At 29.6% G+C, this 14,218-nt stretch overlaps 1 protein-coding gene and 1 long non-coding RNA gene across 2 annotated transcripts in view; one reads left to right on the top strand and one right to left on the bottom strand.

Moving 5' to 3' along the window:
- LOC107455582 (uncharacterized) overlaps nt 1-3,669 on the bottom strand; it is a 53,805-nt gene extending 50,136 nt beyond the window's left edge. Inside the window, exon 1 of the mRNA XM_043042609.3 lies at nt 3,402-3,669. Coding sequence (XP_042898543.2) covers nt 3,402-3,471 — 70 coding nt within the window. The 5' untranslated portion in view covers nt 3,472-3,669. The remainder of the gene's footprint in view (nt 1-3,401) is intronic.
- Nucleotides 3,670-3,997: 328 nt separating this feature from the next.
- LOC147808489 (uncharacterized) overlaps nt 3,998-14,218 on the top strand; it is a 29,864-nt gene continuing 19,643 nt past the window's right edge. Inside the window, exon 1 of the long non-coding RNA XR_015433581.1 lies at nt 3,998-4,092. This is a non-coding gene — a long non-coding RNA (uncharacterized LOC147808489). The remainder of the gene's footprint in view (nt 4,093-14,218) is intronic.

The raw sequence follows: 14,218 nt of genomic DNA, 5'->3' as shown, positions 1-14,218 counted from the left end.
TGCCAGACCTTAAATCTAAATTTTAAAGCACTTCTATTAGGTCCGATGTAGCAGGATTCCTCATCAGTGCAACCTTAGCTATATCGAGCAAACTGGACACGGTTTAAGATTTAGACTTAAGGAGCAAGATTGTCTGTTATCAAAAATATGAGAAATCATGAAATGCTACATATTGATAGAATAATGGGCATAAATTCTATTTGGACAATGCTAAAATCAGTTTCACTCCAGTCGCATCAGCTCATCTAGATGCCCTGGAATCAAATTTCATTTATATGAAAGATGACTCCATTATTAATGTCATTAGCTTCTCACCAACTCTCCATAGTGTGTGGAAATGCATTTTACCCTTATCTGTTCCTTTTCACCACTGCTTCGTTTCTCACCAAATTTTCCATTTTTCATTGACAATTTTATGTTTTTATTTCAAATCACTTATGTTTCTTCTCATTCATGTCTGGCAAGTCTTGAAAGTGGACGCCTATTTTTTAAGCAATCTAAACATGTCAAATGTTATTTGCTATTTATATACTTTTAAAGTGAATGACGTTTTTAATCAGGTAGCACAATTTATTATAAATATGAATTTATATTAATGAAACAAACTAAACTCAGTGGCGCGACAGCCCAAAGAGGGCCAAGTTTTATTGTGCCCAAATCAGTTTTTTTGACCTTGGGCTCTGGGGTGCAGGAGCAGATGTTCCGGTTAGGTGGTCAGCAGAACACGGAACCCTTGCGTTTAGTTCCCAAGCATGCTTGGTACTCATTTATATTGACCCACTGAAGGGATGAAAGACTGAAATAAAACACAATCTATCTCACATATATTTCAAAGAATCACATATTTTATTAATATGCTTTTAGTTAGATACTTTTCACCATCTTAAGACAAAATTCCAACCGATTTTTAAAGTTTAATATTCGTGGTTTTGCTATAAATTCAGCATAATTATTTATGATTATTAGTAACAAAACTAATTTATTTCCAATAGTTTTCATTCAAAATAAATGTTCTCTGATTTCAAATTTCCAACATCTAAACACTTGTGGCATTAGAAATATTAATTTACTGCTCTACACTATAATGATTTTTTTCATATTTTGCTCGTTTTACATCAAAATATATTTTAAAAAAATTACACAAAAATAAAACTCCATCTGGAATTACAGTGAAATCTTTATTCTGTATAATGTACAAGGGCGTCGGCAGGGAGGGGGGTGCAAGGAGGCGCACTTGCACCCCCTTGGCACTATATTGAAATTTATTGCACCCCCTGGCTTTTTTTTAAAAACAATTAATGAGATAAGAGAAAAAAAATTTTGTTATAAATTTTTTTTATTAAAAATATTTTTGTTCAAAATCAAATAATTAAGTAATTACTGATACATAAACAATTAAAGAATTGTTTAATCAAACAAGAATTATAATCATCTTGTTTGCTTCCTCTACAGCTGGATAAAACGGTGTGGCCTCAATAACTAAATCAATGTATACAGGGGATTCGTAAAAATTTTCTCTATTCCTCCAGATTTCGTACCACGTTGTAGCTTCAGTGATGACATTCGATGAGAGCAGATCTTTATACATAGTCCTATATATCTTCTAAAACTTCAGGATATGACGCTTTGTCCAGTTTGTCCATTGCTGAAAATGCTTTTCTTTGAGTAGAAGAAAAACGGTCTGTCAAAGAAGATACAATGGAGTCTAAATAAGGAATAAAGATTGATATTCCTGAAATTTTTTCCCGTGTGTTCAGAAGGCACATTCGATCTATGAACTTGTCTAGAGGCCACATTTCAATGCCTAATTCTTCGCAAATGTGTTCTGCTTTCGCGAAAATTGCAGTAAACTCTTCAGCAGCATTGTTTTGATTAATTTGCTGCACTTCTATCAATTTGACTACATAATCAGTTACTTCTTTTAGATCTGTGTTTACTTTTTGCAACTGATTGCACACAGGTTCAAGTTCGGCAGAATAAGTAGCAATAACAAAAAGTGATACAATGTATGTTGGCGTTGTAGCAGCTGATAAAAGTATATTAGCTTTCACTTTGGTGTCTTTGTTTGCCGCCTTTTCTGTAAGGCCCTCAAAAGCTTTTATAATTGTAACAAACTTTTAGGAAAATCGTCTGGTACTCTTGTACTTTTCTGACCAGCGTGTTTCACAGAGCAAAGGGATGTTAGGAACTTCTTTTTGTCACAAGGTACTTTCCCTGAAAAGCTAATAATTTCCTTCATTGTCCCTATAGTATTCTGCACTCCCTCAACATGGTTTAAGTCGTTGATCACGAGATTCAATAAATGATTGGCACAATGAAAAAACACAGCTTTAGGATATTTGTCTCGAATCAATTTTTGAACGCTACCTTCTTGGCCAGCCACAAGCACGTTAATATACGAAACTACTGTTTGTAGTTATTTGTGTTTCAAAGTCAGTAGCTATGCCAGCACCATCAATAAAGTTTCTCGTGGCAAAATTTGCAAGTACAAGAAATTTGAACTTCTCTTTTAAAAAAAATAATGAAGAAATGAATCTTAAAAAAAATTAACAGCTGAAAGTATATGTAATAACAAAACAAAATGTAATAACAAAATTTTTAAAAAATTTTCTTCTTTTTTTTGGGGGGGGGGATTAATTTGTTAGAGGGTTGCACCCCCTTTTAGATTGTACTGATAATGTACAAATATGTTATTCAAACTCACAAGAAATTTAACAATTAAGTTCTATACGATATTAAAAAATAAAGTTGAGTAGACTGCAAATTAAACTTAAAAGTTTCCTTTGTAAAGCAAGAAGTTTTGCAAATTTCATTTGAACAAAATTAATAAAACCCTTTACTTTACCAAAGATATTTTCTGCAATAATTTTTTTTTACTTAACCTCAAAACTGTATACTTTCCCTTTGGCGATTTTGTTGGCCTGCCAGACCACGATACGGAAATATCCCCGAATATCCATATTTATAACTAATGTTTACAGTATTAATGAATTTTATTCCTTTTCAGCAAGCAATAACTTTCTGATCAGCTTTTTGCCAAATAGAGCATTGTAAAATTATAAAGCAATCAATAAAATGTTACCGTAGTAAATATACAAAAATATTAAACAATGTAAGGAAATATAAATAAAATAATATCGATGCTTGAAAAACAAATATCTAGTATGCAAATATTTAACAGAGTATTAATACGAAAATTTACGTACTTTTTTATTTAAAGAATAGAAAAGTTCTCTACGCAACCTACTATTAATCGGCAATAATTTAAAGAGAAATTAGTAAAATAGAAACAGAAAAATAATTAAAAAAGACGCAACCTTCTATGAAATAATGAACAGAATGTGAAGAAAATAAAAATATCGGATAACAACAGTGTAGAGAGAAGATGTAAACAAATTTACCCCTTAACCATTCGGCTACATGCTCTGGGGACCACTCTAAAACATTAACGTAAGCCATATGAAGAATCATCTCATCTAATTCCTTTGAATAACAATCTCATTTACTGAGACAGAATTAAGACACATAAAAGGATAATTATGACAGTGAAAAGCAATTCCAAAACAAGGAAGACAATAAACAAACATTTCAGTTAGTTTCAATTTCCGACATCCCACAAGAGGTTGGGCATTAATTAACGTTACTACTCACGCTTTGACCTGTTATTCTAAGAATGAGTCATGCTGCTAGAGGTCAAAAGTCAAATTTTGGTTGGTATTGGTTGGTTCGTGAGTGATAGAGATGTGTCACATTTTGTAGGTTGTTATCAAGACTGGAAGCATTTGAATCTGTAAATTTATTAAAAATTTAAGCAACCTCAAATAATAAGATCCACAGAAAGCAATAGATTTGCTGGCATAACTGATTTAAAGCTCAGTTGTTTTCGCAAATATTCTGCTCATTAGTTATATTCTAGTGCGACATTAATTCAGCGGACATTCGGGGAAAAAGGTGGGTAGAAACAAACAACCAAAAATGTAAACAAAACTTTTTAATCCATGAAAATGTTCCTTACCAAACGTAAGGAAAGGTTTCTGATAATATCTTACTATACTTACTAATCATCTCTTCTTTAAAAACCTTCCTCCCATGGTATAAAGGTTTAAAGGATTATTCAGATTAGTAACTTATCATCTGATTGTAATATATATGTAAAATGAGTTTTATGACAAACAGCAAATTAGATGAGTTAAAAATGTTTTCTGGTGGTGAAAAACCTTATCTTTGCAATGTTTGTAAAAAGTGTTTTGCAACACAAAACCAACTTATTGTTCACACTCGTGTTCATACTGGCGAAAAACTTTTTTCATGCAGCATATGTAATAAAAGTTTTTCTGTAAAAATTAATTTAACGAATTATCTTGTTCTTCATACAGGTGAAAAACCTTATTCTTGTAGTTTATGCGAAAAAAGTTTTTCTCAGAAGGGTCATTTTATAAGACACAATCGTCTTCATACCGCTGATAAACCTTATTCTTGTAGTTTGAGTAATAATAGTTTTTCGAAGAAATGTAGTTTGATTGATCACAGATCTGTTCATTTTGATACTAAACCTTATTTCTGTACATTATGTCAAACGAGTTTTTCACAGAAGAATCACCTAATGAATCACAAAATTACTCATACAGGTGAAAAACCTTATTCTTGTATTATATGCAATAAAGGTTTTACAAGAAAAGGTGCTTTAAATTTGCACAACTCAACACATTCTGGTAAAAAACCTTATTCTTGTATTTTATGTAATAAGAATTTTTCAAGGAAAGGTTCTCTAACTGCCCATTTACGTGTTCATACGGGCGATAAACCTTATTCTTGTAGCATTTGTAATCAGAAGTTCAAACAAAAAAGTCATTTGATTGTTCATAATCGAACTCATACTGGAGAGAAACCTTATTCTTGTTGTGTATGTAATAAGAATTTTACAAAGAAAAGGACTCTAGATGATCGCAGTCTTATTCATATGTGCGATAAACCTCAGAAGACAAGTGATTATTTGGATGCTCTAATAACTCACTGCTCTACTCGTATTGGGGACAAAACTTCATTTTGTGATATTAATAAACAGGATTATAATTTAAATATTAATACTGAAACTAGAATTAGTTAAAAAACTTAAATAGCAAGATTTTTTTTTTAATGGAGAGAAGTCTTATTGATCAAAATCATGTTCACACATTTATAAACCTCAGAAAAAGATTGCTCTCAGTTATTTATACTGTTGAATAACCTAATTCTTATAAGTTTTACACAATAATAGCAATAGTTCATAGTTATGTTGATTGTAGTCATAAACCTTATTCTAGTTCTTTATGTGAAAAAAAAAAGTTTTTTAAAGATTGTAGTTTTAAATGTCTACCTTCAAGTTTACATCAGAGATGTAAAAAATTCTCATAGTCTAATATTCCGAACAACACAGTTTTTTTTTTTTTTTCGTGGAATGGGGTAGAAATTTCGGTATCTTTCTTTTTAATACAACTTTGTCAAGATGTTTTTAGAAAAAAAGTTTGTAGGTATATTGTTTAAAATTTATGATAATAATTTCTACTTTTAAAGAGAATTTTTTGTTGTTGTTGATTTTAAACAATTCTTAAATAAACTAGCATGTGAGTTAAAAATGTTAGAAATTTAAATATATTAAATTAAAATTATGAAACTATATTTTTGGTCCCACTCATAAATTAAACGAATTCAAATTCATAATAAATTTAATTGACTTATACATATACCTGCTAACTCTACCAATTTCAGTCAGGGTTTGCCCGGGTTTTTCGCAAAAAACTTCAACCCAGTGGGTTTTATTGTGCTTTTTTAGGTTTTATTGGATTTTTTTTAAATATTGCCTAGTTTAACACTTTTTAGGTTTAAATTTTAATTTAAAAGGAATAATTTTAATAGAAAAGAAAACTTTGGAGAATAATTAAATAATAAATTAAAATAAAAAAAATTAGCTTTTATTTTAATACCATCTTTTCATGCTGGTATAATAAAAGGCTGTTAAATTAATTCCTTCTTTGATTAGAAATGAAAGCATAATATTGGGGTCAAAGAAATATGCTGTTTTTTGTTTTGTTAAATTTTTTTTAAGTATTTAAGTTATAGTTTCATTTAATAAGAGTTTTTTACAAGCAAAACTAACTACTGTTTATTTCACAGTTTTCTTGATAGTTTTTGAATTGCTCTTTTAACTATGTATTTCGAATTAGTTTTGCTGCGGTCAATAAAATAATTAATCAATCATGTGAACTTATATTAAATAAAATTTATGATGCAAAATAAGAAAATATTAGTTTCCTATTATTCAGTATTTTTGAAATTTAATGATTTTTTGTATTTAAATGATTATTTTGTAGCATTAAAATATAACTATACTAACAAAATATTTTAATCCATACATTTCTATATTTTATAAAACAAAAATATTCTTTCAAAAAGAATTAAAAGATTATATTTTTAATATTTTATTGTAATACTTATATATGCTTATTTTATAAATTTTTAAAAACTTATTTGTTAAGGATTTAAAAGAAAGTTATTTCACCCCGTACTCTACATCTGTTCAATTCAAAACAAATAACATTAAGGAAGCTCAAATTATTGTTTAAAAAAAGTGATTTTTCCTAACTTCGAGGCAAGAAAAATTGTTATATTAATTCAAAGTTATATATATATCTATATATATATACTAAGTTTTGAAAGTAGGGTTATGTATAGTTGTGTGTTATGTATTAATATTTATAAGTCAAATAAAAAATAACAATTGATATAAGGAAAGATTTTGATTATAAAAAAACCCATTTGAGCTGGGTTCGTGGGAGGGTCAAAAACCCTGATTTCGGTGAAAGACTTCTGAATTACGGACTTGTTTTGTAATCTTTCGATCAGGAACAAAAATCTTCCACTTTTTAAAAATTTGTTTCAATTTTTTTCTTTTTACAATTATGATTATTTTTCAAAGTAAGATAAGACATTCCATGAAAAAAAACTGACAAAATCTGTTGAAATGATAGAAAAAGAAATAGCAGATAACCCCCCCCCCTTCCTCTCGCATTTTCTCTGCCTTTCATGAAGAAAAAATAGAGTCAATGTGTCACATGAGTTACTGCATACTCTAATTTTGTAATCATGGAAGCAATCGCAAAAGAAAGAAATGCATTGTGTTTGTTGGAAATGGTTTGACTAATCAGTTGGATCTTCCTTTGTATTATGCTTTTCCTAATTCACCCCGATACAAAAATAAAGTTCTAGTTTATGACTTTTTCTCTGAAAGAGTAACATACCTCCACTATAACTTATTGCTTTCATAACATTATGCAAAAGGGTTAAAACTAAACTTGTTACTATGTTTTCACTTTAATGTTATACAAAATGTCCATGATATTGTAAATTAGCTTTTGACACAACCACATTTTTTGTATAAAAGCCTGTGATGTTTTGATGTCATTGCTTGACTTTAAGCTTGCTTCTTTGTTCAAGTTATCATGTCATAATTTCCTGGGAAATTTAGCTGCTATGACAGATTTTTCTTGAATTTATTATCAAATGTAAATGTTATTTAAATATCCAATTAAGTGATTTGTATTTAAAATCAGGATTGTGATTTGTATTCACGCGAGCTTAAAATCGAATGCCAATATTCGTATTCACGCGTTTTTAAAATATTGATTTTCGTGTTCACACGTTATTTAAGTTACGCATTTCGTTTTCACGCTACCTAAAAAGCACACATCGCGATTCGTATTTATGCGATTTAAAAATCCATTTCACGATTTGTATTTTCGCTTACCTAATATCCAATATATTCACACGATTTTAAAATCGCGTTTTGTATTTTCGCTTTCTTAAAATCCAATATCGTGATTCTTTTAAGAACGAAGTGAGACGTGAAAAAATAGTTATTAAACATCCCTTCTTTGAAACGCATAATTCTCCTGATTAAAAAGAATAGCAGGGAGGCAAAATAACTCCCATTCTTTTTTAAAGCTACCTTCACATGTTTTCTTTTGACCAACACAGACTCTTCCTCAAGATTTCAACTACACTCTATCGAACCCCTTCACATACAGGAAAGCATCTGGAACGAATAACCAATAATCAGGAGTGATTGTATTCCAGTTTTTCGTATCATTCCTCTAGGTCTAGATACTAGTAGCAACACAAGTCAAAATTTTTGATTGTTTTCAATTGATGGACCAACATAATCTTGATGGTAACCATCAATAATTCCATCATGAATCATTATATTTTTTGATGGTAACCAACACCCTAATGTAGAAATTCGGACTGATTTATGATGGTTAAACATAAGAACATAAATCACATGAATACAATGGGATCGTATTCATGTGATTTAAAAATCATGCGTCGTGATTCATATTAAACGCGAGTTTAAAATCCAATATCGCTATTCCTATTCACTGGATCTAAAATTCATGCATCGCGATTCGTATTGATGCGACTCAAAAATCCAATAATGCGAATTGTATTTGCAATTTCCTAAATCCAATATCGCAATTCATATTCACGTGATTTTAAAATCCAATATCGTGATTTGTATTTTTGAATCACAATCTAACATTGATGGAATCGTATTCATGTGATTTTAAAATCTTATATCGCGATTCATATTCATGCGAGTTCAAAATCCAATGTCGCAATATCGTATTTATAAAAAAAGTGCTTCCTCGCAGAAAAGGACATTCACTTAACACTGTTAAAATGTATCAGAATGTGTAATATTATGTAATAATTGAATTTGATCCTCAATTTTTAAATTATCCTCGTGTACTATTTTATTTGTATATTTCACGAATTAATTTTTACTCATTATCAAAACAACTAAAAAATTTTAAGCTTTAAAAAAATAATTAAAGGCAAGCTAAAAGACTATCTCTGTGTATAAATTTCATTCGAAAAAAAAAAGGGATTAACTAATACACAACTTGAAAGCTTTTTTTTAATACTTTTAACTGAAAACTACGAGATAATAAACATTTAAAGGTGCATTTTTAAAAAAGTATTTATTAAAAAAAAATAATAACGGTAAAGTTTAAAAACAATAAAAAATTCATTAATCTACCCCTCTTCTCAAATAAGGTAGGTATTTTATTTACGTTGAGCTAGAGCTGCACAATTGGCGACGGTCTGGGAAACATCCCCGAGGATGACCCGAAGACATGCCATCGCAATTTTGATCCTCTGTCCTCTCAAATAAAAGATTCAAATATCTCGAGGATCGAATACCTTGCGAATTTTAACTTGACAATATAAGAAAAATCTTATTTTTCATTAAGATTTTTCTTATATTGTCTTATTTTTATTATATTGAAGGAATGAAATTGAAAGTTAAATAATTGTAAATAACTAAATACATCAGAAGTGGCTTTTTCAATAAAACAGGTGGATAAGAAAATCTCTTCCTAAAAAAATAAAATAAAAAGGCAGTGTTTTAAAAGGATTGTGGCTTAGTTTTACAAAAAGGGCGTATTTATAGGGGTCAAATGGCCGTTCTTCTAAAAACACGGTGGCCCAGACGTACACCTTCCAATGAGGTGACTAGGTTTGAATCCCAGCGATGGCTTGCATCGACTACATTGCTGACAGGAAATATCCTCAGTGGTAGACGAAGCATAGGTTAGATCCTTGCAGTCAGACTAACTGTGGGAGATTCTCGTGGTCTTCTCTCCATGTAACGCAAATGTGGGTTAGTAGCATCAAAAAGTCCTCCACTAAGGTAAATTTCTCTCAATACTTGATCCAGGAGTTCTTTTGTCCTCTGGATTGGGTTCAAAATGACAAGACTATGGAGTTATGAATATTAGTAATCGTACATCCCAAATTGGGTCGGCTGTTCAACAACGGTTATATATAGACCGAAGAGCCATTACATTATGACCACCCTGCTAATAACATGTAGGACCACCTTTAGCCCTCAAAACCGCTAGCACCCGCCCTGGCATTGATTCCACAAGGTGCTGATAGGTAGTCCGAGGTATCTGGTACCAAGCGCTCACCAACTGGTCCTGCAATTCCCTCACATTGCGAGGGGGTAGCGTGGCAGTGCGAATTTGGTTTTCCAAGTAGGACCGGAAATGCTCTATTGGATTAAGGGCAGGTGAATTTGGGGGCCAAGACACGATTTGAAAGTCACTGGAATGTTCTCGAACCAATCCATGACGATTCGACCCTTATGACATGGTGCATTATCCTATTCGTAAACACCATCCCGCGCAGGAAAAAATTATGCCATGAATGGGTGAACTATGTTCAATTTTTTCAGGGATTGTTCTATGAGGATTATGGGTCCTAATGTGCCCCATGAAAACATTGCTCCTGGGCGAGAAACCATGAAAACTCGGTGAGCCCATTGTTATAGATGGAGGGTGGTCATAATGTAATGGCTCTTCGGTGTATATATAACACTCAGGAAGAACGCTGCTCCTTAATCCCACTTCTTATTGGTCCATCCCTTCTTCGAGTTGAAAAAACAGCGTCAGTCTGTAACCTAGCTTTTGGCAACATGATAGCTACTGAGTAGAGTTTGCAGAAAGCCTATCATATGGAAAGGCTACTTAATTAAAATAAATCCAGAGGCAAAAGTAGAAATAGTAAAAAAATAAAGCATTGTCTTACTGCAAAGCTTTCATTAGCCTACTCGTTTATCCAATTTATTATTAGCATGTTTATTAATAAAATAATGTTTTGTGGCAAAAAAAAAAAAAAAAAATGCGGATTTTCGTGTACCTAGACTAGACTCTATCTTAATAGCTTGATGGGGTAACCTTAGTTTGTGCAAACGATATTTTTTGTTACTCACTATTTTAAAATTCGATTTTTCAGGAACTAATCAACCGATTTTGTTCAAATTTTATCATATAAAATCACATTCTTTAAAATGATGTAAAAAATGATATACCTCACAATTAAAAACCATTCTGACTATTAGTAAACATAATAATAAATAATTATTAAACATTGTTTTTTTTTGCATGGAATTATTCTTGAATAAACATATTTTATAATTGCGAGCAAAAAATGTTCAATTTAAAAACTTTTCGAGATAGTAAAATGTGCAAAAAATAAAACTAATGTTGAAGGGTCCAAACTTTTGACCACTCTTCTGACCAAACTATTGGGAACATATTTTTGGGGTTAAAAATTCTGTTTATTCAAATAAATTCCATTTTCTGTGTCTTTCGTAACTTAAAATATTGTCCGCACAAATTAATTAGCATATTTAAGGTACATGTGAACTATTAAAATTTGTTCTATGAAAATCAGATCAAAAGTTATCAGGGGTAATTCTTTTATTTTTTTGTACTTAAAAAGATATCTTTTCAGTGAATGATTTTAGAAATTAATTGACCAAAAAACCATTCTTCCACATATTTAAATTTTATTTTTTCCCACAAAGTATAACAAGAATATTCTTTCTAAAAATGACTAGTACCTTTTTGAATAACCTAAAAAGGTTAAAAAAAAAAACATATTTAACAAAGGTTTAGTAATATATAGATAAAAACAGTACTAGTTATTAAAAAGGACTAGACACAGGGTAGTCATAAATTAATATTGTTTACAAGTTTGAATATAAAAAAGGTGTTCTGTAATGACTGCATCTAAGAGTGAATCCATCCTTTGCCCTTAATTGACATGAATAGTCAAAGTTTGGAAATGTTTTTTATTTTCTTTCTCTCAAAAATTAATCTGCTACTTTAAATAAATGAGGTTAACTTAAGTACATGCCTCTACATAGAATTCTTTCATTTCCAAATTACTAACCAATACAGCTGACAATGCAGACAAGAAATATTACTTATGTGCATAATTTTTTGGACGAAGTTTTTACACGGATTATAAAAATATGCATTAAGAACTGACATTCTCTACCACCTCGCACACAAAGAGTGTACTCATTAATTAATTAAGGTTACAGATACAAGTTTGAATAATTTATGTGTTAAACATTGTAAAATGATCAGCTCAGTGAACAAAATCTACAAAAAAACAGTGCAACAGCAGTTTTAATGGGTTTTAAAGTAGCATTTTTGCTTGTTTATAATGACATGCAAATAATGTTGTAAGGGACAAAAAAATTGAGATTTGAGCTAAGCTACTTATTTTAAAAATATTTCCCCCAAAACTAAATGTTATTTTATCAGTGTTTTGAAATTATATTTTAGCATTCATAGCAATAGCATTCGAAAGAAAATAGTTGTCAAGCCACTTATCTCAGAATCTAGTAAAGAATTTACATTTTTTCATTTACACAGCAGTGTAGTAATAATAAACAAAAACTTAGAAATTCAGTTTTTAAAAATTTTTTTTTTTTATGTGGCAGTCATAAACTATCACCTTTTTTTCCATCATAATTTAACAGAATTTACTATCTTTTTCCCACTTTTGCAACAAAATCTCAACTTGTATTTCATGTTTAGTGAAATGTGAAAGCAAATCTGGTAAACTATTATGAAAAATACTTATTTTAAAAAGGCAAACATTCGAAATACAAATTAAAAAAGCCAGAAATCTTGCTGTCTTAGGAATAACTCAAGGGGAAAAAAAAATTTGTTTAAAAACTAAGCAAATATTTTCCTCACCTTTTTAAGAAAAAAAAAGTGAAAATATACTTTCTAAATTGTTCTTATAGCCCACTTATAATTTTAGGCCAGAGTTAAAGGAGATAATTTTGGTAATTACAAATTATAGTTTGAAAAAAGTTAATCGAAACATACAATTGTGAAAATTTTACCACAGGAACAATAGGTATTTATTGAGATAATGTGGAGTTAAAATAATTTATATTTGTGGTCTTTTATGGCTAGCATACAACTATATTAACACACAAGTTTTATTGATTACAACTGCAGTTTTCAAAGATAACAATTTCAAATTTTTATGATAAGATGAATATACAATTATGTTTATCAAGCAACGAGAAGAAAGTAAAATAATTTTTAATTGCTTCCTAAACAATTTTTCTTTTTAAAGAACGTATTAAATTTATTAAAATTAAATTGTATCTAAGAGAGGTGTACAATACCTATCAAATAATTATTTTTTATTGCTTTGTGTATTTTATTGGAATAACAAAGATCATGGAACAAGATTAAAATTAGAAGTTGATATAAAATAATGAAGGATTTGAGAAATGTAGTGCAAAAGTGTTTACTTTGAAGCTAGTTGGTTACAACTAGCTAGTCTAATCAGTTGATTAGAAAAGTCATCAAATAATTGCAATGAAGAATAATAAAAAGCTTTGATCGAGTGCCTATGGTAACGATTTTGTCGTACATAGGATCTTACATCTGTAACTCTGAGGGGTTTTATTCAATTTATGACTACCCTGTAAAAAATGATTACAAAATAAAAAGAAAACACTATTTTTTACAGAAAGAGCAGAAGAAAGCAATATCACAGTTACAAAAAAATTTAAGAAAGAAGAATAAATGTGCAAGCTAATAATAATTAAGCATCGATTATATTTGGAAAAATAATGCTGGTTGTAAACTTATCTTTGCAATAGTGTAACACTGACAATTTAAAATTTTATAAGCTACTGAAATTTAAAGAACATATACATCACAAAAATACAACTATTAGATCATATTTTTTAAAAACATAATAGATATTTCATTTCATATTTAAAAAAAGAAATTAAATTTATAGAGTTGACTCATCCAAATGCAAGACTTAGTCTAGGTTTTTCATTTGAAATTTTATGTGAAAGCGAAGTAAAAGTTATCATTTCCTGCTTTCCTACAGTGCAAATGATAACTTATGTTCAACATTTTCTTTTTAATGTGAAAAAAAAACCATGTTCATAAAGCTTTACAATTGAAAAACTGAATAGAAGAGCAAAATATTTCATTTTAACAGAAAAAAAACATTTTTTTAAAGAAAAGCAGGAGGTAAAAGAAAAATTGGATTTTTTTTCCAATTATATTTTACACAAAGAATATCAGCTTTTCAATTAAAAGAATAAAATAAATGGGTTACATGGTGAAGACTGATTATCAATTATCAAGGCATATAAATTTCTTTATTGTAAAGTAATTTCACAATATAAGTACATTTATAAATATAAATAAAGTTATGGGTATAGAAAAAATGCAAACCAAGTTTTGTGTTTTAAAATAAAATACTGACATAATTGAATGAAGAAATTAAAATCTGAAGCAATAATAAAATTTATCAACAACAATAAATAAACTATATCAAC

This window comes from Parasteatoda tepidariorum, chromosome 5 (assembly GCF_982258835.1).
Source record: "Parasteatoda tepidariorum strain Cologne lab strain chromosome 5, Ptep-v5.0, whole genome shotgun sequence".
Lineage (NCBI taxonomy): Eukaryota > Metazoa > Arthropoda > Arachnida > Araneae > Theridiidae > Parasteatoda > Parasteatoda tepidariorum.
This window is presented reverse-complemented; position numbering and strand designations above follow the sequence as displayed.